The 22625-nt window shown below is 37.7% G+C and overlaps 1 protein-coding gene across 2 annotated transcripts in view; it reads left to right on the forward strand.

Moving 5' to 3' along the window:
• LIN7A (lin-7 cell polarity scaffold A) overlaps positions 1 to 22625 on the forward strand; it is a 153204-nt gene that overhangs the window by 42276 nt on the left and 88303 nt on the right. The window contains exon 2 of one of the 2 annotated variants that reach the window (XM_037042807.1): positions 4015 to 4107. The exons of the other annotated variant lie outside the window; for it this stretch is intronic. Within the exon in view, the coding sequence (XP_036898702.1) occupies positions 4015 to 4107 (93 nt within the window). The remainder of the gene's footprint in view (positions 1 to 4014; positions 4108 to 22625) is intronic. 2 annotated transcript variants of the gene reach the window in all.

The raw sequence follows: 22625 nt of genomic DNA on the forward strand, positions 1-22625 counted from the left end.
CAGCACCAGCCAGGTCTGGGCTGGAGAGACCTAAACATCACTTTTTTTTTCCGCTTTTGGTTTTTAGATTTTTTTTTTTTTTTGGCCTTCAGCAACTGCTGTACATCTCATAACCTCGTAATGCTACATTTTCTTATGTGAGTATGAGCAAGTTGGTTCAGGCCCAGGTAAGCACTGGTCCTCTGTTCTATGCCTCTGATTAGATGGGCAGAGGCGGCAGGCAGGTCACCAGGTCCATTGCCTGTGCATCCAGGAAAGAGATCCTTGTCTCCCTTCTTGCAGGCACCCCCAACGGCTACATTTGGCTCTGTTGGAACACTTCTCATTTATTTGATGAAGGGGAAGCAAAAGACCTGGTACATTGTCCCAAGCTAGTGATTTAACAATTCCCCGTGAATTTTCCTTCATCTCACAAGTATGTCTTAGTAAGAATTGGAAACGGCCTATGGTGTATTGTAACTGGGCTGGCCTGGCTTTTAATGTCTTAATGGGGTGTGTCTGGATTCTTTGATGGCTCCTTTTTGAGCAGTATTTCTCAACTTTGGATGGTTGTGGAAATCATCTGGAAGCTTTAAAAAAACATGATGAATAGATCCCACTTTTACAAATTTTGACTTAATTGGTCTGGAGTAGCAGGCAGGTTTAAAACTCCATAAGGGATTCTCTTGAGAAGCCTTTGCTAAAGAATACTGCTTTAGAATGTAGGTGGTAACTAATACTAATTACTTTTATTCATGGAATTTTATTAATAATACTGAAATTCCGGGTGGCATCTCACCCAGCATCCTGCTACAAGGAAGTATTAAAGAATAACAGAAAATTCCAGAGTTCCTGTAATGCCAGGACTGAAAGAACCCTCAAAGGTCATTTTATTTTCTCTCCGATCGGGGTCTGTGAATCAACAACTTCAGAATCATCAAGCATTTGTTCATTTTTAAAATATTTTATTTATTCATTTTTAGAAAGGAAGAGAGGGAGAATGAGAGGGAGGGAAACATTAGTGTGTGTTTGCCTCTCCGTGCCCCCTCCTAGGGACCTGGCCCGCAACCCAGGCATGTGCCCTGACTGGGAATGGAGCCAGCGACCCCCTTTACTTCGCAGGCCAGCACTCAATCCACTGAGCCACAGCAGCCAGAGCACCAAGCGTTTGTTTAAGAGGTAAATTTTTGAGCCTCATTTTCCCACTTCCCAAATCAATGTCTTTAAACTGGAGTTAAGGCATCGGGAACCTACATTTTAATAAGTTCATTTTAATAGATTATTCTTGGGCACACTCATGATTTAGAACCATCAATCTCTACCAGAGCTTCTCAACCCTGACTGCACATTAAAATCACATAGAGTCTATAAAAATAACCATGCCAACCAGGCCAGTGGTTCTTAACCTTGGCTGAACTTGAGCATCACCCGGAGGTCTTTAAAGCACCTCATGCCCAGACACCACTCTGTGCCAATCATATCAGAGGCTCTGGGGATGGAACCCATTCGTCTGTGGTTTTAAAGGCTCTCCAGGTGATACTAATCTGTAGCCAAGCATGAGAACCTCTGTTCTGAATATTCTGGTTCAGTGTGTTCGGGGTGAGTTTTAGGCATTAATCATTTTAAAATATACTCCAGATCATTTAACTGTGCAGCCAAGGTTGAAAAGTCATGAATATCAGATTTTCAGCTTTTATGAACTTCCCCCAGTGTAGTTACCTAGTACCCATTAGCCTGCAGATTCAGGCTTGTCCCACACCAGACCCAAGCCAGTTTTGACCAAGGCTGCTGGTCTGGTCTCACGAGAGTAATGTGTCCACCTAGAGGTAAACCTCTAATCCCTGCCTTTCTGAGCCAGTCTCGTTCATTACTCTATCATTCATTATATATATATATATACAGACACACACACACACACACACACACACAAATATACAAAATTTTGTTGTTGTTAAATACTCTGCACTGAACTATGGATACAATGACAAATAAAATATTGTCCCTGACAGGTCAAGAAGCTTATAGATTTGCAAGGGTATCTTTTATTTTGCAAACAGGTATTTCAGAGAGCAGTAGTTATTACAATGGATAAGTAGACAGAGACCTGTAGGGATACAGATATCTTAGCAACTAAATATGCCATAGAGAATCAGGGAACACATGTCTATGGAGATGCTACTTAAGCCAAGTCTTCCCTGTGTGACTGAAAACACCCTCTGTGATGTGATTTCTCTCCACTTCATCTCTTGGTCCTTTTGTCCTGGTTTCAGTCTCAGCCGTACCGAGCTCCTCTCTGTTTCTGAATGCCCACACTCTTGAGAAGACTTCAATCTGCATATCTTTTCCTGGAATATTCTACCCATTTCTCCCACCTGCACTTCCTACCTACACACTGTTTAGCTGTTGTTACTGCCACAAAGCAGTCTTCTCTCGACTTTATGGATAATAATAAATGTCTTTGCCATACATTCATGCACTGACCTGCAATACTTCTTTTACAGCACACGCCCACTTTATTGCATGTCTATGATCCCTCACATCTGTAACTTTTACAAAAGCCAGAGCAACCTGCTGTCTCCTTTACCACTGTATGTCCCATGCACAGCAGAGTATAGGAAGCATGGAGTATAGGAAGAGAAAACCTAGTTTCAGGATTTTAAAAAACACCTCATTTTTAAAAACATTGAGAGTTTCATATATCCGAGAACATCTAGATATAGAGTCTTGTGCTGTTAGAAAAGCATAAAATTCTTAGCTTGGTACCTTATTGATTATGGATATGGCTGGATTTGTCCAGTTGACTGTGCTGACTTCTAGCTTATGTACAAAAAGACAAATTTTTGAAGCTGGCAGTGTCATACTGATTTCATGATTTGTGCTTTTTTGGAGCCACAATTGGCAGTACATCAAGGGAAAACCTTCAGTTAAGTCACTTATTGGTTGTATTCTCTGTTTAGATACATACATGCCTATGAAAACTGCACCTCAATTCTGAGGTGGTAACGATTTTCTTTTAGGTAGCTATGCAGTATATTCCTTTCTCTTTTAGTAGTGAGGTCAGAAAGGAAGTGTCTTATTCTTGTTAAACTTAGTCATATCTAATAGGAACACGTATTAGTGGATGGATGGATGGATGAATTTACAATCTAATGGCAGGGATATGGAATACTTTCTGGAACGAAGCACTTAGGAATTGAAAAAGTTATTCTATACATAAATGCCTGTGTGACATTTCAGTGAGTTATTGACTATATGCCGCACACATGTAGAAAAGACTACGATAGGCATTTTTAAAATGGCATTTCATTGTATCGTGTTCTCTTGAACCAACCTGGGAATTTTAAAGCCATGGCTATAAAAAAAACTATGTTTCTTTATACATTAACCTTTGATGTTGTTGAGTGAAAGAAACACATTTAAGTTAATTGTTATTAAAAACTATTTTGCTTGGTACTGTCCTAGGGCCGGAATAGCACCCTGTCTGTTCATTGGAGAAAGTGCATTCATTCATTCATTCATTTTCAAATATTTATCCACTGTATGATACCAGACTCAAGGTGCAGTGATGGTCAAACCAGATAAATTCCTACCCTGTAGGAGTTTATAGACAAGTTTAAGGGATGCACATTAATCAAATTATTATACTTTATATTTATACATTATAAATGTAAAATTATAGATATGATAAATGTGATATAGTTCTGGAAAAATCAAACTGAAAAAAAAACCTCAGAAGTAAAATTGACAAGACTCATTTGGTTATTGAGGTATCAGAATAAATAAAAGACGTTTCCTGATTTTTTTTCTGAAAGGATATTCAAACTAATTTCTGTGACAGAAGTATCATTTATGAAATACCAAAGAAGATATATTCAGTGAAAAGTTGTGTGAAAGATTAGATCAATAAACTATAAATTGTAAATTCTGATTTTGCAGTTAATTCCACTTGATTTTCCATCAAGTTGGAATAATGATACTTTGCTGATGAGACACAGTTCACTCTAGATCTTTCCATTTTGATTTTTTTCCATTTAGATGTTGCCAGAGCCATTGAATTACTGGAAAAACTACAGGAATCTGGAGAAGTACCAGTGCACAAGCTACAGTCCCTTAAAAAAGTGCTTCAGAGTGAGTTTTGTACTGCTATTCGAGAGGTACGACACCAAGATTCTAATAACTGTCAGCCATGCATACATCTTCTGAATGGAAAATATGACTTTTGCACACGAATAGTTGAAGCAGTTAAGACTGGAACTACATCTTTGCCTTCTGTTTTTAGCTCCTTGGACAGATGATAAAATATAATTTAGTCTGCTAAATTCTTAAATTAGATCCAGTCTGGATTTATACAGTCATGTAAAACCAAATGTTGGTCTTATGGTACCAGTAAAGTGACTGCCTTATTAGCAGGCAACTTTTACATGTAGTTTAAACTAATTAGTGGTCACATAAAGTCATCTGGAAATTCAGTTGGAAATAATCATAATTAATGAGGGCTGAGATTTTCTTAAAAGAACATTCAGCCAAATCTTTCACAAGCAAATCCAAAAGAGTAGCTTCCGACCGACTAAAGTTACAGTTTTCCAAATTAGACATTACTGTCTTGTGTAGTAATTTTCAACCCTTTTCATTTCATGGCATGCATAAACTAATTATGAAAATTCTGCTGCACACAAAAAAATATGTTTTTGCCCATCTGAGAGAAAAATAGGTACATTTTTTGTTGATTTACAAAAAAAAAATAGTAATTACCTACTCTTTCAGCTCCAAAGTGACTTTAAAAAATAAGGTGCCTGTACTTATATATAAGGATTTCTGGTACCAGGAATTAACCAATCATACATAACCTTATTATGAAAAGTGACCAATAAGATGCAACTTTATTATATAACCTATACATTTATGGTTCAAGACAGGGCATTTACACTCCATGGCTATTGTTGTGTTGGCTGTTGTCATTTTTTAAATTCGACAATCTAAGGCAAAAGAGGTCAGTGCCCCTGACTAAATACTCAGGTATTGCATGTTTGTTTGAAAAATTCTCATGGCACATTGGTTGAAAATCACTGGTCTTGTGTAATAATGGAAAATCTCTAAATAGGCTGTAGGCCCTTCTAACAAATCTTTGTAATGCTTTCTTGACTAATGGTTTTAAGATTCCTAAGGTGAAACAAGTGTATAGTAATGGTTATTTGAATTTTATATTGACATGTGGTGGAATTGACTTGCTAACTAATGAATTTAATTGTTTACAAGAAAGTTCATATTTTGGTTTCTCTTTAGATCATATAAATCTTTCATCTTTTACAAGAGCGTTCACTTGAGAGATACAGACTGTATGATTTTTGAATAAAATGATATTCAGTAAGCCCATCACCCCTTCCCCGTCAGATACTAAGAAATAATTTCTTAATTAGAACCTAAAGTCCATATATTCAACATACTCGCCTTGTTAGAAGTCCCCAGTAATGAATTACCTGCCATCATCCTCTTTAAAGAGTGGAACCTAATGACTACCTGGACAGCGTGTGATACCAGAGAGCAAACACCTCTCCAGGAACGTTTGATCAACCTCCCTTTGTACAACTGTGCTTGGGGCCAATGCACATTCTTTTACTTCGACAATGCTAGTCGATGGGTAGTCACTAGGTGGGGAAAAGCTCGCATCACTAAGACAGAAACATGCAAAACTGCTCTCACTATAGATTTTTTAAATTTTTCATTTGTTTATCTTTAGAGGGGAAGGGAAGGAGAGAGGGAGAGAAACATCAATGTATGGTTGCTTCTCATGCATTCCCTGCTGGAAACTGGTCCCTGCTGGGAACTGGCCTGTAATCCAAGCATCCCTGTGATCCTGTGGTTCACAGGCCTGCGCTCAATCCTCTGAGCTACACCAGCCAGGGCTCACTATAGATTTAAAACTGCAGCCTACCCAATGTGGTTACATTTGGATTTTGATAAGGTTTGATTTAGACTGTACCTATGCAATGTATTTATCATCTGAAGTTGTTGACTATTTAATTTTTGTTCATAATGAACACAGCTTGAGTGAATAACCATAATTGTATCTCCAAGTTTTAACCTAATATAAATTTGGACAAAGGCTGCAAGGAAATATCTCAAAGTGTATGAATTCTTGGCCACCGGCTGCTCTGTGGGAAAAGGAGCAAGATATGTGGAAACTCCATAGGCCTCCTCATGGTTAAACTCCAGTAGCCACTCTGTAGGCCAAGGTAGAATCCCCAGTACATGCTCTTCTTCCTTCACAGAGTGCCATGTCTATGAGATTTAACAGGCAACTTTTCATTTTTAGATATTCTATCACTTCTTTTACTTTCCGCAGGACTAACTAAAGGATAGGGCATGTGAAACGTATATCTCTGCTCCCTGGGAATTTGGCTTATGATCAATGCAAAGTCTGTACCTACATGGAACTTACATTCCAGTGAGAAAATGATAATAAACAAATGTACAGTACAAGGACAGGGAGTACTGAAACTGTACTGATAAGTAAAGCAGTGTTATGGGAGTAGGAGTAAGGTGCTGTAAATTTGGATGATGAGAAAATAACCTGTTTCCAGTAATGGAACAAGTCACAAATGTCAGGGGTTATAGTGTTTTGAGCACAGGAAACCACAGCTGCAAAACCCAGAAGCAGGAATGATCTTAGTCCACGGAAGGAACATCCCCAAACTCAGAATGTCTGCAGTGAAATAAGCAAAGATAGACGACCTAGAAGCAGCTGGAGAGCTGCTTATGTGAGGTGTAGCAGGCTATAGGAAGAGCCCTGGATTCTATTCTAACCATGCCAGGAAACTCTCGGAGAGTTTTGACCTGACTTGATTAGGTTTTGAAAGGTCTCTGACTGTTGTGAAAATACAAGTGTGTGTGCAGGAGTAAAAATAACAGAATCCAGTAATAAAGGGATGAGTAGGTCAAGTGAGAGACGAGAGGATGGCATCCCCGATGAAGGTGGCAACAATGCAAGTAGTGGGAAGTTGTCTGACTCAATGCATATTTTTTGAGAATAAAGTCAGCAGAAATAGCTGATGTATTGGTTCGAAGGCTGAAAGAATTCTCAATTGGTTATTAGGTTTGGGTTAAACAATTAAATGAATGGTGATATAACAAATGGGAATCGTTACTGGGGACCAGGTATGGAGAAGACTATCCAAAGTTTCAATTGGGACATAATGAATTTCAGACATCCAAGTAGAAGTGTCTAGCTGGCACCTAAGTGTGGAGGTTGGAGAAGTTGGGTCTGGAGACATAATTGTAGTATAGATATCTGTTCAAACCTTCACACAGGACATTTTCTTCAAAGTGTTTGTTAAGGAAAAAGAGAATGAGAGTAAACTAAAATAAATATGGAGACACTATATAGAAGTTATTATTTTTAATATATTTTATGGATTATGCTATTACAGTTGTCCCAATTTTTCTTCTGCTGCCTTCTTCCACCTGGTACTCCCCATTTCCTCTGGCAGTCCAGCCCTTCTTAGTTTGTGTCCATGGGTCATGCATATAAGTTCTTTGGCTACTCCATTTTCTATACTGTTTTTAACAACCCCCTGTTTTGTGCCTACCAATTTGTGCTTCTTAATCCCTGCGCCTTTTCCACCATTCTCCCCTTCCCCCTCCCAACTGATAACCTTCCAAATCATCTCCATATCTATGATCCTGCTTCTGTTCTGCCTGTTTGCTTAGTTAGTTTTTTAGATTCGTTTGTTGATGAATTTGTTGTGAATTTATTGCCATTTTAATGTTCATGTTTTTTATCTTTTTCTTAAATAAGTCCCTTTAACATTTCACGTAATAATGGCTTGGTGATGATGAATTCCTTTAGCTTTACATTGTCTGGGAAGTAGTTTATCTACTCTTCAATTCTAAATGCTACATAAGGTAATCTAGGTTGTAGGTCCTTGCTTTTCATGACTTTGAATGCTTCTTGCCAATCCTTTTTAGCTTGCAAAGTTTCTTTTGAGAAATGATTCTTATGGGAACTCCTTTGTAGGTAACTACCTGCTTGTTTCTTGCTTGCTGCTTTTATGATTCTCTCCTTATCTTTAATCTTTGATGACTTGGTGATGAACTCCTTAGCTTTACCTTGTTTGGGAAGCATTTTATCCTCCTTTCCATTCTAAATTATAGCTTTGCTGGATAGAGTGATCTAGGTTGTAGGTCCTTGCTTTTCATCACTCTGAATACTTCTTGCCAGTCCCTTCTAGCCTGCAAAGTGTCTTTACAGATATCAGCTGACAGTCCTACAGGAACTCCTTCGTAGATAACTATCTGCTTTTCTCTTGCTGATTTTAATACTCTATTTATCTTTAACCTTTAGCATTTTAATTATGATGTGTCTTGGTGTGGTTGTCTTTATGTCCATCTTCTTTGGGATTTTCTGTGCTTTCTGGACTTGTATGTCTATTTCCTTCACCAAGTCAGGGAAGTTTTCTTTCATTATTTTTTCAAATAAGTTTTGAATTTCTTTTTCTTTTTCTTCTTCTTCTGGCACCCCTATGATTAGAATGTTGGTATGTTTGAAGTTGTCCCAGAGGCTCCTTAGCCTATCCTTTTTACTTTGGATTATTTTTTTCTTCTTGTTATTCTGATTGAATGTCTTTTTCTTCCTTGTATTCCAAATCATTGATTTGATACTCAGCTTTATGCACTCCACTGTTGATTCTCTGTAAATGTTTTTCTGTTTCACATAGTGAAACCTTCTTGCCTGCCTGGATCTTTCTTATGCTGTGGAAGTACCCACTGAGTTCTTTGAGCATCCTAATAACCAGTGCTTTGAACTCTGTGTTTGATAGATTACTTACCTCCATTTTGTTTAATTCTTTTTCTGGAGTTTTGTTTTCTTTCATTTGGGTCAAATTTGTTTGTCTCCTCACTTTTGGTGGCCTTCCTGTGTTTGTTTCTATATATTAGGCAGAGCTACTTTGACTCCCTGTGTTAGTAACATGGCCTATTGTAGATAAGCACACAGGTAAGTTGGAGGGTGCAGAGCCACAGGTAATCACCAGGGTGGGGCAACCCAGGTGAAGCAGATTGATGGAGTCTCAGATAAGATGTTGCTGTTCTGGGGCTCTGTGAGGGGGAGGGCTCAGGAAAGAGACAGTACTGCTGCCTGGCCTCTGGAGTTTTGTCCAGGAGGAAGCTGTCCCCCAACACTCACCCAGATGCCTGACATTTCAGTTTCTCCCTGTATGCCACTGGTGCCCTTTCAGTTGCTGCCCCAGTGCTGAAGCCCAGAGGGAGGGAGTCTGTATAAGTCCTAAGTCTGTTTTGGGCCCTTTAAGAAGAGACAGCTGGGAATCCCACAGTTTCTTCCTCTGCCCCAACCATCCCCACCAGTTTTTATAGCCAGAAATTACGGGGATTTATCTTCTGGCACTGGAACCCTGGGCTCTGTAGTCTGATGAGGGGCTGGGATCACTTGATCCTGAGGTATCCCTCCTGATTTGCATTCACTACACATGGATGTGGGACCACCTATTTCATGCCTCTGCATCTCCATATCTCTGCCCCTCCTGCCCATCGGTATGAATGTGACTTCTTTAATTCGGTGTTGTCAGACTTCCATACAGCTGGATTTTCTTGCAATTCTGAGTGAAATTTGTTTCATAGTCTAGTTGTAATTTTTTTCTGTGGTTGTGGCAAAGAAGCAAGCCATGTTTACTTATGCCTCCATCTTGACAGGAAGTTCAGGAATTATAAGTACACCTTATAAACCTTTTCAGTGCTAAAGTGTGGTATGTGCATCATTAGTGGTAGTGGAAATCTGTAACTAAACTATGTAATATCCTTATAATAATTTTGTTTTAAAGGCGATGCATTATGTATAAAAATCATTCTGGTGACTTCATCTTGGTTAATATTTCACACAAGTTGTAAGGTATTATTTACATTTGTTAAGTTGGAATTTTCTTTCTTTAGAATTTTATTTATTTATTTACTTATTTATTTATAGAGAGAGGGGAAAAGAGAAAGTAAGACAGGCAGAGGAACTTTGATTGATTGCCTCTCATAGGCCCCCATTCAGTGCCCTGGCCAGCAACCCAGGCATGTGCCCTGACTAGGAACTGAACCAGCAATGTTTTAGTCCACAGGCCAATGCTCAATCTACTGAGTCACACCAGCCAGGGCTGGAATTTTTTTATTATTCTTTTTGTGTCACTTTACATTAACTGTGGACAGTAATGGTAAAAATATCAATATGATACAACAGTTCTGAATCACAAAATAATATTGTAAATCAATCTAGTCAGCAGTTTTTCAATAAAGCATAAAATATGAATATATATTGTCAGGCAGGTGAATCCACAGGCCAGTAAAGAAAAGTGCACTCATAGTCAACATCATACTCAATGAGCAAAAACTAGAAGTGTTTCCCTTAAGATCAGACACAAGACAGGGATGTCTGCTTTCACCACTCTTATTCAACGTAGTACTAGAAGTCCTAACCACAGTGATCAGAAAAGATAAAAAAAATAAAAAGGCCTTGGACAGTGTGGCTCAGGTGTTTGGGCATTGTCCTGTAAACTGAAAAGTCATGAGTTTGATTCTTGGTCAGGGCAGATGCCTGGGTTCCAGGTTTGGTTCCCAATAGGGGCACATATGAGAGGTTACCAATCAGTGTTTCTCTTCTTCTCTTTCTCCCTCCATCCTAGTCTCTCTGAAATCAATAAGCATGTCCTCAGGTGAGTAAATAAATAAAAATAATAAAGCCCCAATTGGAAAGGAATAGGTAAAATGTTGTTGCAAATGACATGGTACTGTATACAGAGAACCTTAAAGATTTAACCAAAAAACTACTAGAACTGATTAATGAATCCATTAAAGTAGCAGCATATAAAATAAATATTCAGAAATCAGTTGCATTTTTATACACCAATCCCACTGATGAAAGGGAAAACAATCCCATTTGCTATTACAACAAAACAAAATAAGGTACCTAGAAATATATTTAACCAAGGATGTAAAAGACCTGCACTCAGAAAATTATAAGACATTAAAGAAAGAAACTGAAGAAGATACAAATAGGTATATACCCAAAGTCAAGTCTTCTGTCATCATTTATCCCTCCTTACCCAAAGACTTGGGCGTATCTTACCCATGGGCATATACCATGTCCATGGGTAAGAAGAATTAACATCATTTAAGGCCCTGCCTGGTGTAGCTCAGTGGATTGAGCACGGGCCTGCAAACCAGAGGATCGCAGTTCGATTCCCAGTCAGGGCACATGCCTGGGTTGCAGGCCAGTTCCCCACAGGGGACACACAATACATTGTGTGTCCTCGGCAGAGGCAACCATACATTGATATTTCTCTCCCTCTCTCCTTCCCTTCCCCTCTACAAATAAATAAAGAAAATATTTTTTTTAAAAAGAAGAATTAGCATCATTAAAATGTGCATACTACCCAAATCAATCTATAGATTCAATGCAATTTCTATGAAGATACCAATGGCATATTTCAAGAACTGGAACATATATTCCAAAAATTTATATGGAACTACAAATGACCCCAAATACCCACAGCAATCTTGAGAAATAAGAACAAAACTGGAAGAATTATGTATGATACCTTATACCAAACTCTACTACAAGTCCATAATAAAACATCACGGTACTGGCATAAAAACAGATATGGCATATAGATCAATGGAACAGAATAGAGAGTCTGAGAATAAATCCATGTTTTTATGGTCAATTAATATTTATCAAAGGAGACAAGAACATACAATAGGGCATGGACAGTCTATTCATCATACCTAAAATTAAACTCAAAACAGATTAAAGACTTAAATATAATACAAGACTTAAAACCAGAAAAATCTTGGAAGAAAACATAGGCAGTAAAATCTCAGACATTTCTTGTAGCAATATTTTTTTCTTATATATCTCCTTGAGCAAGGGAGACCAAAATAAAAAACACACAAATGTAACTACATCAAACGAAAAAGTTTTTGCACAGTGAAGGAAACTATCAACAGAATGAAAAGATAACCCACTGAATGGGAGAACATATTTGCCAATGATACATCTGATCAGAGGCTAATCCAAATTTATAAAGAATTTATGCAACTCAACACCCAAAAATAAAAATCTAATTTAAAAATAGGCAAAGAGCCTGAAAAGACACTTCTTCAAAGATGACATACAGGTGGCCAATAGGTGTATGAAAGATGGTCAATGTTATCAAACATCAGAGAAATGCACATTAAAACCATGATAAGATACCACTTCACATCTGTCAGAATCAGTCCACAAACAAGTGTTGGAGAGGATGTGGAGAAAAGAGAACCCCTGTGTACTGTTGGCAGGAGTGCAGACTGGTGCAGCCACTGTGGAAAGCAGTGTGGTTTCCTCTAAAACTTAAAATGGAACTGCCTTATGACTCAGCAATTACACTTCTGGGAATATATCCCAAGAAACCCAAAACACTAAGTTGAAAGACTATATGCACCCCTATGTTCATTGCAGTGTTATTTACAATAGTCAAGATTTGGAAACAGCTCAAGATTGTCAAGAATATAAAGGGGGGGATAAATGATGACAAAAGACTTGACTTCGGGTATATATAATACAATATACATATACAGCTGATGTATTTTATCTTATTTTTTAAAGGTTTTACTTATTTACTTTTTATAGAGAAGGGAAGGGAGGGAGAATGGGAGATAGAGAAATACCATCATGCGAAAGGTACATCAGTTAGTTGCGTCTCGCACACGACCAACGGGGGGCCTGGCCCACTACCCAGGCACGTGCCCTGACCAGCAATCACACTCGCCACCTTTCAGTTCACAGGACAGCAGTCTACTGAGCCATGCCGGCCAGGGCATGATGTATTTTAGAACTGTACACTTGAAACCTATATAATTTAATAGCCAATGTTACCTCAAAAATTCAATAAAAATTTAAAAACAACAAGAAAAGAGCAAGTGGGAAGAATGACATTGTACAACGGTGAAAATCTGAAAATGAAATTTCATTCCAAGTCATAATGGACACTGGCCATTATGCGGGCCTCGAACTTTTGAAATTTTGTTTTCTTATTCAAATGATGCTCTTGAGTCTCTGTGGTTAAATTATTTGAGTTTTCTCAATTGTTTTGCTACTTGATACTGTCTGGTGGAAAAGTTGTGAATTTTGTCATGACAGCAGAAGAGGACAAGAAGCTCAGGGGCATCATTCTTTGCATTCACCAGACCAAGACCAAGCATGGGTCATGCCGTTGCCAACAAGGTATAAAACCCAGGTTATGTGTGAAAAGGAAGTAGGGCAATCTAGTGCCAATTTTTCTAAAAAAAATGCCTCACACAAGCACAACAGTACTTACTGTTACATGTTGAAGCAATCCCATATTTCGGTTTACACAAATGCCTCACACAAGCACAACAGTACTTACTGTTACATGTTGAAGCAATCCCATATTTCGGTTTACATTTTGATGAAACCACTTAATCTGCTCTTGGCATATGTACAGCTCTTATATGGGAAGAATAGTTTAATGAAATGTTACTGTTTTTCAGTAAAAATGGATGATCAAGAGAGATTAGATGTTTTCACTCCTTAACTATTTTTCTGTAATTTGCAATAAAGACTGAAATGCTTTGCTGGGATCAATCCTGAAGCATGACATCTACATATATAACTAAGGAAGACATTGATCTATTAATAAATATGTTGCACTTAAATGCCAGTCCACATAGAGCTTTACTCATAGAATACAGATAGTCGTGGGCAGTACTGATCTTGTGTTGGGAACCGCTCTGCCTGTTTTCAGAAGTTGTAACTGCCCCCCATGGCTAAGGCTGAGTGAGCGACCTCTGGACTTTGAGTCATTAAGGAGACAAAACTTATCTCTGGCAGCAAATGCTGCTTCTGCTTCATCCCCTGCCCCCAACACTTGGTCGGTTAGTCAGAGACATGTAAGACCCCTCAGAGGAGGGGCAGCCTAAACCAGACACGATCACTTGGGAGGCCCTCAAGGAAGTACTCGGTGGCAGGGGCGGGGGCTGCAGCAAAGAGGGAGTGATGGACGCCTCGTCCCCTGACTGTTCTGATATAGCCTGAGTCCCCATTTTTGTCTGGGAGAAGCACTTCTGGCTCTAATCCACTTAAGCCTAAAAACCTATGATAGGGAAGGTGGTGCATCTCTCTGCTGGCTAGAGTGGATTCTGGGGTGATCAGATGTAAGAAAGAGTCCCTAAAGTCCTGTGAAGCCTGCTTTGCTAAGAATGCTTTCACTCAGATGATAAAGGTCCAAGCAGGAAATGAGTGTGTTTCCCAAAGTTTTTGCAACTCTCTTACCTGACAGACACTGACTCAGATTAAGCCCTCAGATTTCTTTGAAATGTTATCTACTGTTTGATCCTTCCCACCTGACATTGATTGATGAGCTTTACCTGTATTCCTGTGTGTTAGAACCCAATAAAAGCCATTGAGGAAGGGGCTCTTGGTCCTTCTCCTGTGAGAGATTGACCACCTCTCCTCCCCAAGCAGATCATGTCTTGGCGGTGTTATTTTCATCTGTGGCAGATGGGGGAGACTTGTGGGCAAAGTTGCCCCGACAATCTTGCTTGTGTTTTATTGCTGCAGGAGCTTGAAAGGACCCAATTAATAATTAAATTGCACCCAATCTGTGCAAGTAATTTCAGAGACCCTTTCAGATAAATAAGTTGATGCACAATGCTGCTTTTTCATAGTGAGAGGTACTGACTGGCAAGAGAAAGTGCACACAAATTTTTGAATGACAGATGATACTTTTATGGTGCCGATAGTTTCCGTAAAGACTATTTTTGTGATTTTTTTTTGTTCAGCAGTGTATTAATTAGCTTGAATGTACTAAACTTACTCATTAAACATAGGAAATATAAGGGTTGGAGTATACAGATGATAAAATGTTGATTTTGGATAAAAGAATTTTCTTAGAGAATTGAATTGCTGTTTAAATAGTTTGATATGTTAAGAGATGGACTTTCCCCCAACATCTATATCCTTTGGCCCTCAGATTAAAAAAATATCAATAGTGTATGAGTGTTCACATTTTAAGAGCATGTTCAATTTCTGCAACAGAATATAAAGAAGGTTTTTCTGAAACTACAATAATTAAAAGAGAAATAACAATCGATTTACTATCATCATATTCCAACTTTTAAAACATCTGGGCTTTCTGCTTTCCAGGGATATGTGCTCACCGATCTTGTGTGTGAGGTGGTGGGTTGTGGGGAGGACTTATTCCCACACTTAAGACTCTCATATGCACATTTGACCCCCAAATCCAGAACCGAATGACAGTCACCAAAGACTGCCTTCCTTGGGTAAAGACCAGATGTATGTCAGTATTTTTTCATCCAGTAGAACTGTAAAATAAGAAAATCAATCAACCCAACTTGGAATCTGTAATTCTATGATAGTAGGATTGTTGAGAAATATTCCATTTCTCTTCCTGTGAGCACATGTCACTGTTGGGTCTCCCTGCCCTCCTTAAAGCTACAGACGGCCATGGCAGTGCTGTTGCTAAAGAATCACAATGGAAGTGATCGGAACCATTTTATCATAGAAGCCTTTGAATCGGGGCATGAATTCCCAATTTCTTTCCCTTTCCTGTGAGACTAGTGATGTTTTATAAGAAAAAAACTACCAATTAGCTTGGGTAGCAGAGTGAGAAAATGAGAACTGACTAATAGGTTGTCTGAGCAAAAAGTAAACTTTTGTTAACCTAGGCCTCCAGGATACTGGGGTTATTGTACCACAGCATAACCCAAGCTATTCTGAGTGATAATCCACAAACATCAAGCCAGATTCACCTTGGATAAAGGCTATAAGCAATATCACACTGTAATTGCTGTAAAACAAAGTTAATTTTTAAAAACCTATGTTGTATGTTTAGTAAGCTGTGACAGATCTTTTAAAAACTACATGAAATTGGTAACCAATGTAAATACCCATGCCCATTAGATGGTTCATAAATTTTTAATTTTTGAGACACTTGGATGACAGACTTTGTTTGCTTCTAGATTAGCTCCCATTTGCTCCTTCTCTTGTCTTTTTTCTCTCTGAGGAGACTCCGTACTTTAAGAATGATTTTGACAGTGTGGGTTGGTTCAAAGTAAACCAGCATAGTAAAGAATCTGGAAACCTGTCATAAGATGAGAAGTTAAGGACTTGTAGATATTTAGCTACAAAGAGAGAAAAGTAGTGTTTAATATGGTACTTGTCATTTACTATTTGGTAGGGTAATGGGAAAGGGAAGTAACCATGCTAGACCACTCGATGATAAATAGAAGAATGCAGATAACCAAAGATAATTAACAACACCCAGGAATGAGCTCACTTGTAAGGTAGCAAGTTTCCCATGACCACAGTAGAGGTTCAGTGGTCATATTTCAGATCACTTTAGAGCAAGTATTTTGGGGGATTTGTTTACATTTTATTTTCAATTAAATTTACTGGATGACAATGGTTAATAAAGGTATATAGGTTTCAAGTACTCATTTCTATGATACATTATCTGTCTATTATATTGTGTGCCCACCACCCAGAGTCATCAAATCTCCGTCCATCTCTTGTATTTGGCCCCCTTTACCCTTTACTATCTCCGCTTCCCCCTTGTAACCACCATATTGTTGTCTGTGTCTGTGAGTTGTTTGTTTATTTTTCTTGCTTGTTCATTTGATGTTTTCAGTTTTATGTCTCACATATGTGTGAAATCATAGTGAATCTTAACTTTTTCTCTGTGACTTATTTTACTTAGCATGATATTTTTTAGATACATCCATAAGGTCACAAGTGATAGTATTTCACTTTTTCTTCTGGCTGAGTAGTATTCTTTTGTATATATGCACCACATCTTCTTTGTCCGATCATCTAGTGAAGGATACTTTGGTGGTTTTCAGGTTTTGGCCTCCGTGAATAATGCTGCAGTGAACATAGGGGTGCATAAAACTGTGAATAAAGGTTTTCACATCTTTCATGTACATACCCGCAAGAGGGGTTGCTGGTAACTCTATTTTTAATTTTTTGAGGAGCCTCCATATTGTTTTCCATGGTGGTTTTACTAGTTTTCATTCCCACCAGCAGTGATTGAGGGTTGCTTTTTCTCCATGACCTTTTCAGCACTTGTTATTACTTGTCTTGCTGACAATAGCTGTTCTAACAGGTGTAAGGTGGTAGCTCATTGTAGTTTTGATTTGCATTTCCCTAATGGCTGGTGAAGTTGAGTATCTTTTCATATATGTGTTAGCCATTTGTATGTCTTCTTGGGAGAAGTGTGTGTTCAGTTCCTCTGCTCATTTTTTAAATGTATTGTTTGTTTATTTGGTTTTGAGTTGTGTGAGTTTTTTATATGCTTTGAGTATTAACTCCTTATTGGGGCTGTTGTTTGCAAATATCAACTCCCGTGTGGCTGGTTGCTTTTTTGTTTTGTTGTCAGTTTCTTTTGCTGTGCAGAGCTTTTTACTTTGATATAATCAAATTAGTTTATTTTTGCCTTTACTTTCCTTGCCTTTTGGGTCAAATTAAAAAAATACTCTCTATGACCAAGGTCCATAAGTCTAGCACCTATGTTTTCTCCTATGTAATGTATTGTTTCAGTCCTTATATTTAGATCTTTGATCTATTTTGAGTTTATTTTTGTATGTGGGGACAAACGATAGTCTAGTTTAGCAATTTACAGCCTTTTATCTCATGGCGCACGCAAACTAATTACTATAATTCTGACCAAGAAAAAATAGATATAACTTTGATTCATTCACACCCGACAGCAAATTGACCATTGTCATTTGTTTTTAATTTGATAATCTAAGGGATAAAAGGGTTAGTGCCCCTGACTAAATAGCCATATATTGCATATTTTAAAAATTCTTGCAGCACACCAGTGTGCTATGGCACACCAGTTGACTGTTGCTTGTCTAGTTTCATTCTTTTGTGTGTGGCTTTCCAATTTTCCTGGCATCATTTTTGAAAAGGTTTTCTCTTCTTTATTTTATGTTTTTGGCTCCTTTATCAAAAATGATTTGCCCACAAATGTGGGTTTAATTTAGGCTCTCAGTTCTGTTCCACTAGTCTTTGTGTTTGTTTTCTGCCAATACCATGCTGTTTTGATTATTGTCACTTTGTAGTATAATTTGTAGTGAGGAGTAAGGCAGTGTGATAACTCCAGATTTGTTCTCTGTTCTCAAGTTTGCTTTGTCTATTTGGGGTCTTTTGTGGTTCTATACAAATCTGGTGGGGGCATTTTTGTTCTATTTCTTTAAATAGCATCATTGGGATTTTAAATAACATTCTGGGATTCATGAATACAGAATATTTTTCTATTTGGATGTTTCTTTTTCAATCTCTTCTAATGGTGCTGTGTGGTTTTTAGGACATAAGCCCTTCACATTCTTTGTTAAGTTTATTCCTAGGTATTTTCTTCTTTTTGTTGCAATTGCAAAAGAAATTGTTGTTTTCCATTTCTTTTGGTGAAATTTTGTTCGTGTATAGCAATACAGTGAATGTTTGTACATTGATTTTGTATACTGCAACTTTACTGTATTTATTTGTTGCTTCTAATAGTTTTTTGGTGGAATCTTTGAGGTTTTCTTTTTTTTCTTTAATCCTCACTCAAGGATAAGTTTATTGATTTTAGAGAGGGGGAGAGAGAAAACAGTGGTGTGAGAAATATCAGTTGGTTGCTCCCCATATGTGCCCCAACCAAGGATCAAACCCACAATCAAGGTATGTACCCGGACTGGGAATTGAACCTGCAACCCTTTGTTGTACAGAATTATGCTCCAACCAGCTGAGCCACCTGGATAGGGCATGGTGTTTTCTACATAAAGAATGATGTGACCTACAAAAAGTAACACTTTCACGTCTTTCTTCCCAGTGTGGTTGCCTTTTATTTCTTTCTCTTGCCTTACTGCTCTGACTAGGACTTCCAGTCATATTTTGAAAAAAACTGATGAGAGTGGACATCTTTGTCCTGTTGCTGATCTTAGAAGGAAAGCTTTCCATTTTTTACCATTGAGTAAGGTATTAGCTGAGGGTTTGTCATATATGACCTTTATTATGTTGAGGTACTGTTCTTCTATACCCATTTTACTATGTGTTTCCACCATAAATGGATGTTGTATCTTATCAAATACTTTTTCTGATCATATTTATATGATCATATGATTTTTATTTTTTTAAAGATTTTATTTACTTATTTCTCGAGACAGGTGAAGGGAGGGAGAAAGAGAGGGAGAGAAACAACAGTGAGTGATTGCCTGTCATGTGCCCCCTACTGTGGATCTGGCCCACAACCTAGGTGTGTGCCCTGACTGGGGATCAAACCAGCAACTCTTTGGTTTGTAGGCCCACAGTCAATCCACTGAGCAACACGAGCCAGGGCTGTTATGGTCGTATGATTTTTTTATTCTTTATTTTGGTAATGTGGTATATTATGTTGATTGATATGCATATGTTGAACTGTCCTTGAACCCCTGGACTGAACCCCACTTGAACATAGTGTATTATTTTAAAATATATTATTGTATTTGATTTGCTAGTACTTTGTTTAGGACTTCTGCATCTGTATCCATCAGAGATGTTGGTCTGTAGTTTTCTTTTTTGTGTTGTCTTTGCCAGGTTTCGGCACCAGGTGTATGTTGGCCTTATAACATGTGTTATAAAGTATTGCCTCTTCAACTTTTTTGGAAGAGGCTGGGAAAGATAAGTATCAAATCTTCTCTAAATGTCTGGTCTTGGACTTTTACTTTTTAGAAGTTTTTGGTGGTTGTTTCAATTTCCCCGCTGTTGATCAGTCTGTAACCCCTTTTTCTAATTCCTGGTTTTGTTTGAGTTCTTTCTCTTTTCTTCTTAGTGAGTGTAGCCAGAAGGTTGTCAAGTTTATTAATCTTTTTGAAGAACCAGCTCTCTGTTGCATTAATTTATTTGTATAGTTTTTTTTTTGTTCTCTATTTCACTTAATTCTGCTTTAATTTTTCTTCTATTTTTTCTGCTGACTTTGGGCTTTTTTGTTCTTCTTTTTCTACTTCTTTGAGATAGAATGTTAGGTTGTTTACTTGAAATTTTTCTTGTTTCTGTAGCTAGGCCTGTTATAATATTGCTTTTGCTGCATCCCAACAATTTTTTTATGTTGTATTGTCATTCTCATTTGTCTCTATATAACTTTTGATTTCAACTTTTACTTGTTCTTTGACCCAGTCATTTTTTTTTCAGAGTGCTTTGTTATCTCCATGTATTTGTGCGGGGTTTTGCTTCTTTTTTTGCAGTTGATTTCTATTTTGAAAACATTGCGGTCAGAGAATATGCTTAGTATGATTTCAGTCTTCTTAGATTTGTTGAGGCTAGTTTTGTGTCCAGACATGTAGTCTCTCCTTGAGACTGTTTTACATGTACTAGGGAAGAATGTGTAATATGTTTGGGGATGACTCTGTAAATGTCAATTATGACCATTTGATGTAATGTGTCATTTAAGGCTGGTATATCTTATATTGATTTTCTATTTGTAAGATCTATCTAGAGCTTTCTTTGAGTGTTAGGTCCCCCCTACTGTGGTTTTGTTTTTGTCAGTTTCTCCCTTTAGTCTGTTAGTAGATCTTCGTATATTTTAGCCGCTTGAGTGGGTGCATGTACATGGAGAAGTATTGTTTTCTTGATGTAGTTTACCCTTTATCATTATAAAATGACCATCTTTGTTTCTTGTTGTTAACTGTTTTATCTTGAAATCTATTTTGTCTAATACAAGTGTGGCTACATACTTTTCTGTGGATGCCGTTTGTTTGGAGGATTGTTTTCCACCCTTTCACTTTGAGTCTGTATTTGTCTTTGCAGCTTTGATGTGTCTCCTGAAGGCGGCAGATAATGAGTTTTGTTTCTGGATCCGTCTTCCACTCTGTGCCTTTTTATTGGTGGATTCAGTTCTTGTAAAGATTTCTTATAGTTATTTTATCTTTTGCTTTCTGGTAGCTCTGTGAATCTGTTGTTTCTTTTTCTTTTGTGTTTCTGTCTGTGTTGTGTTTCCTCTGTCTTGTCTTTTTTTTAAGTTATATATCTTTGTGTGTGTGTGTGTGTGTGTGTGTGTGTGTGTGGTGTGTAGAATCACCATTACGTTTATGTAAAAGAAACTGTCATATATACAGTATTCCTTTTTCTTTTGAATGCAGCTAATCTTCATCCCCCTCTGCAAATTCGGACCTTTACTCTCCCAGGTTGTTTGTTGTCACAAATTATCCCAATTTATGCTGTGAGTTCATTTCCAAATTACAGTAGCTATCGTTTGCCTGATCTTTTTAATGCTATTACCTCCTTTAGCCTTTATGCAATATTTAAGTATATAGTACCCTATTCTAAAAAAAAGGTTGTAATATTCTGCTCCTATCATAGTTTTGTGACCTTTAGTTCTTTGTTTTCAGGTAGAACAACTCTCTAAGAGCAAGAGTTTTTAACTTAAGGTAATATAGAGGCTTCATGTTGTAGGCGAAGTACAAGCAAATATGTATGTATTATTTTTGTTTTCTTTCCTTTGTGTGCAAAAATTTTACAGCAAAATATGTTTATAATGTTTTACTTTGAACGTGAACAGAGTGGCATGGATCCGTCATGTAAAATTATCATCCGCTCTTGGAATAGTGACATCTGGAATAGCATTGCAGTCATCCCAGTTAACAATAATGTATCAGGCATTATGTTTATGTATATCTCTTTCTATGCATATTGAATTTAGCTTAAGCTGGGAGATGACAAAAAAGGCGAAAGCTTGATGGCTCTCAACATTTTCTTTGATTTTATTTGCATTGTTAAATGTGATTGGGCACAAAAGCCGGACTGTTTCTTGTGTGCTAGGTTTCCTGCCAGCAAGAAGTCAAAAAAGCTTATTTTTGACATTCCTGAAAAATACACCATATGATATAGAATTTTTATTTCCTGGAGAAAAAGCCCAATTTTAAATGAGTAGAGATTTACCACAACTTACATTTTCCCCAACATATCTTGAGACATTTCTCAGCAAAGGTACCACGGAGGAAACCTGATTAAATAATGTACCGTAGAAATGTTTGCACTGGTTCATGGCTCCGAACAGCAACAACACAAAAATAAGAGAGCGGCTCTGTTCACTTGATATAACCTACTTCTGAACTCTGACATTTTGCTCATGTTTTGAAGCCAGTTGTAGTCAAAATAACAGCTGTGCTATTCCCACTCGGCATGGATTTGATGAAAAATACGATTGTTTCAGTAAACCTCTGATTTTTATCTACCATGTGAATGCTTATGTCTCATTATGTGCCTTTGAGAGAGAGGGAGAGAGAGACAGAGAGAATGACAGAGAGAGAACACAAGCATGCACACCCCATGGACACTGTAAGGGCCAAGTTGTTCTAACAGTGAAAAGTAGTTTTGTCAGGCAAAACTCCAAGTGGAAGAATAATTTTGATACTATATGTGCATGGAGTTTCTGGATCCAACATGCAGCTTGATTACTCTGGTGAAGACAGGGGTTCTGCTTTTCATAGATACTTAAAACTTTCAGCATGCATTAGTGGCAAAGACTCTGAAAATTATATTAAAAGATGCCTTGCCTGCTCTGTGAAAAGTGGTCTGGTAATTTTACAGCCAGAGCCTGGAACCTGTATTTTCAAGT

This window comes from Sturnira hondurensis, unplaced genomic scaffold (assembly GCF_014824575.4).
Source record: "Sturnira hondurensis isolate 20B ecotype Veracruz unplaced genomic scaffold, ASM1482457v3 Scaffold0003801, whole genome shotgun sequence".
NCBI classification, from domain to species: domain Eukaryota; kingdom Metazoa; phylum Chordata; class Mammalia; order Chiroptera; family Phyllostomidae; genus Sturnira; species Sturnira hondurensis.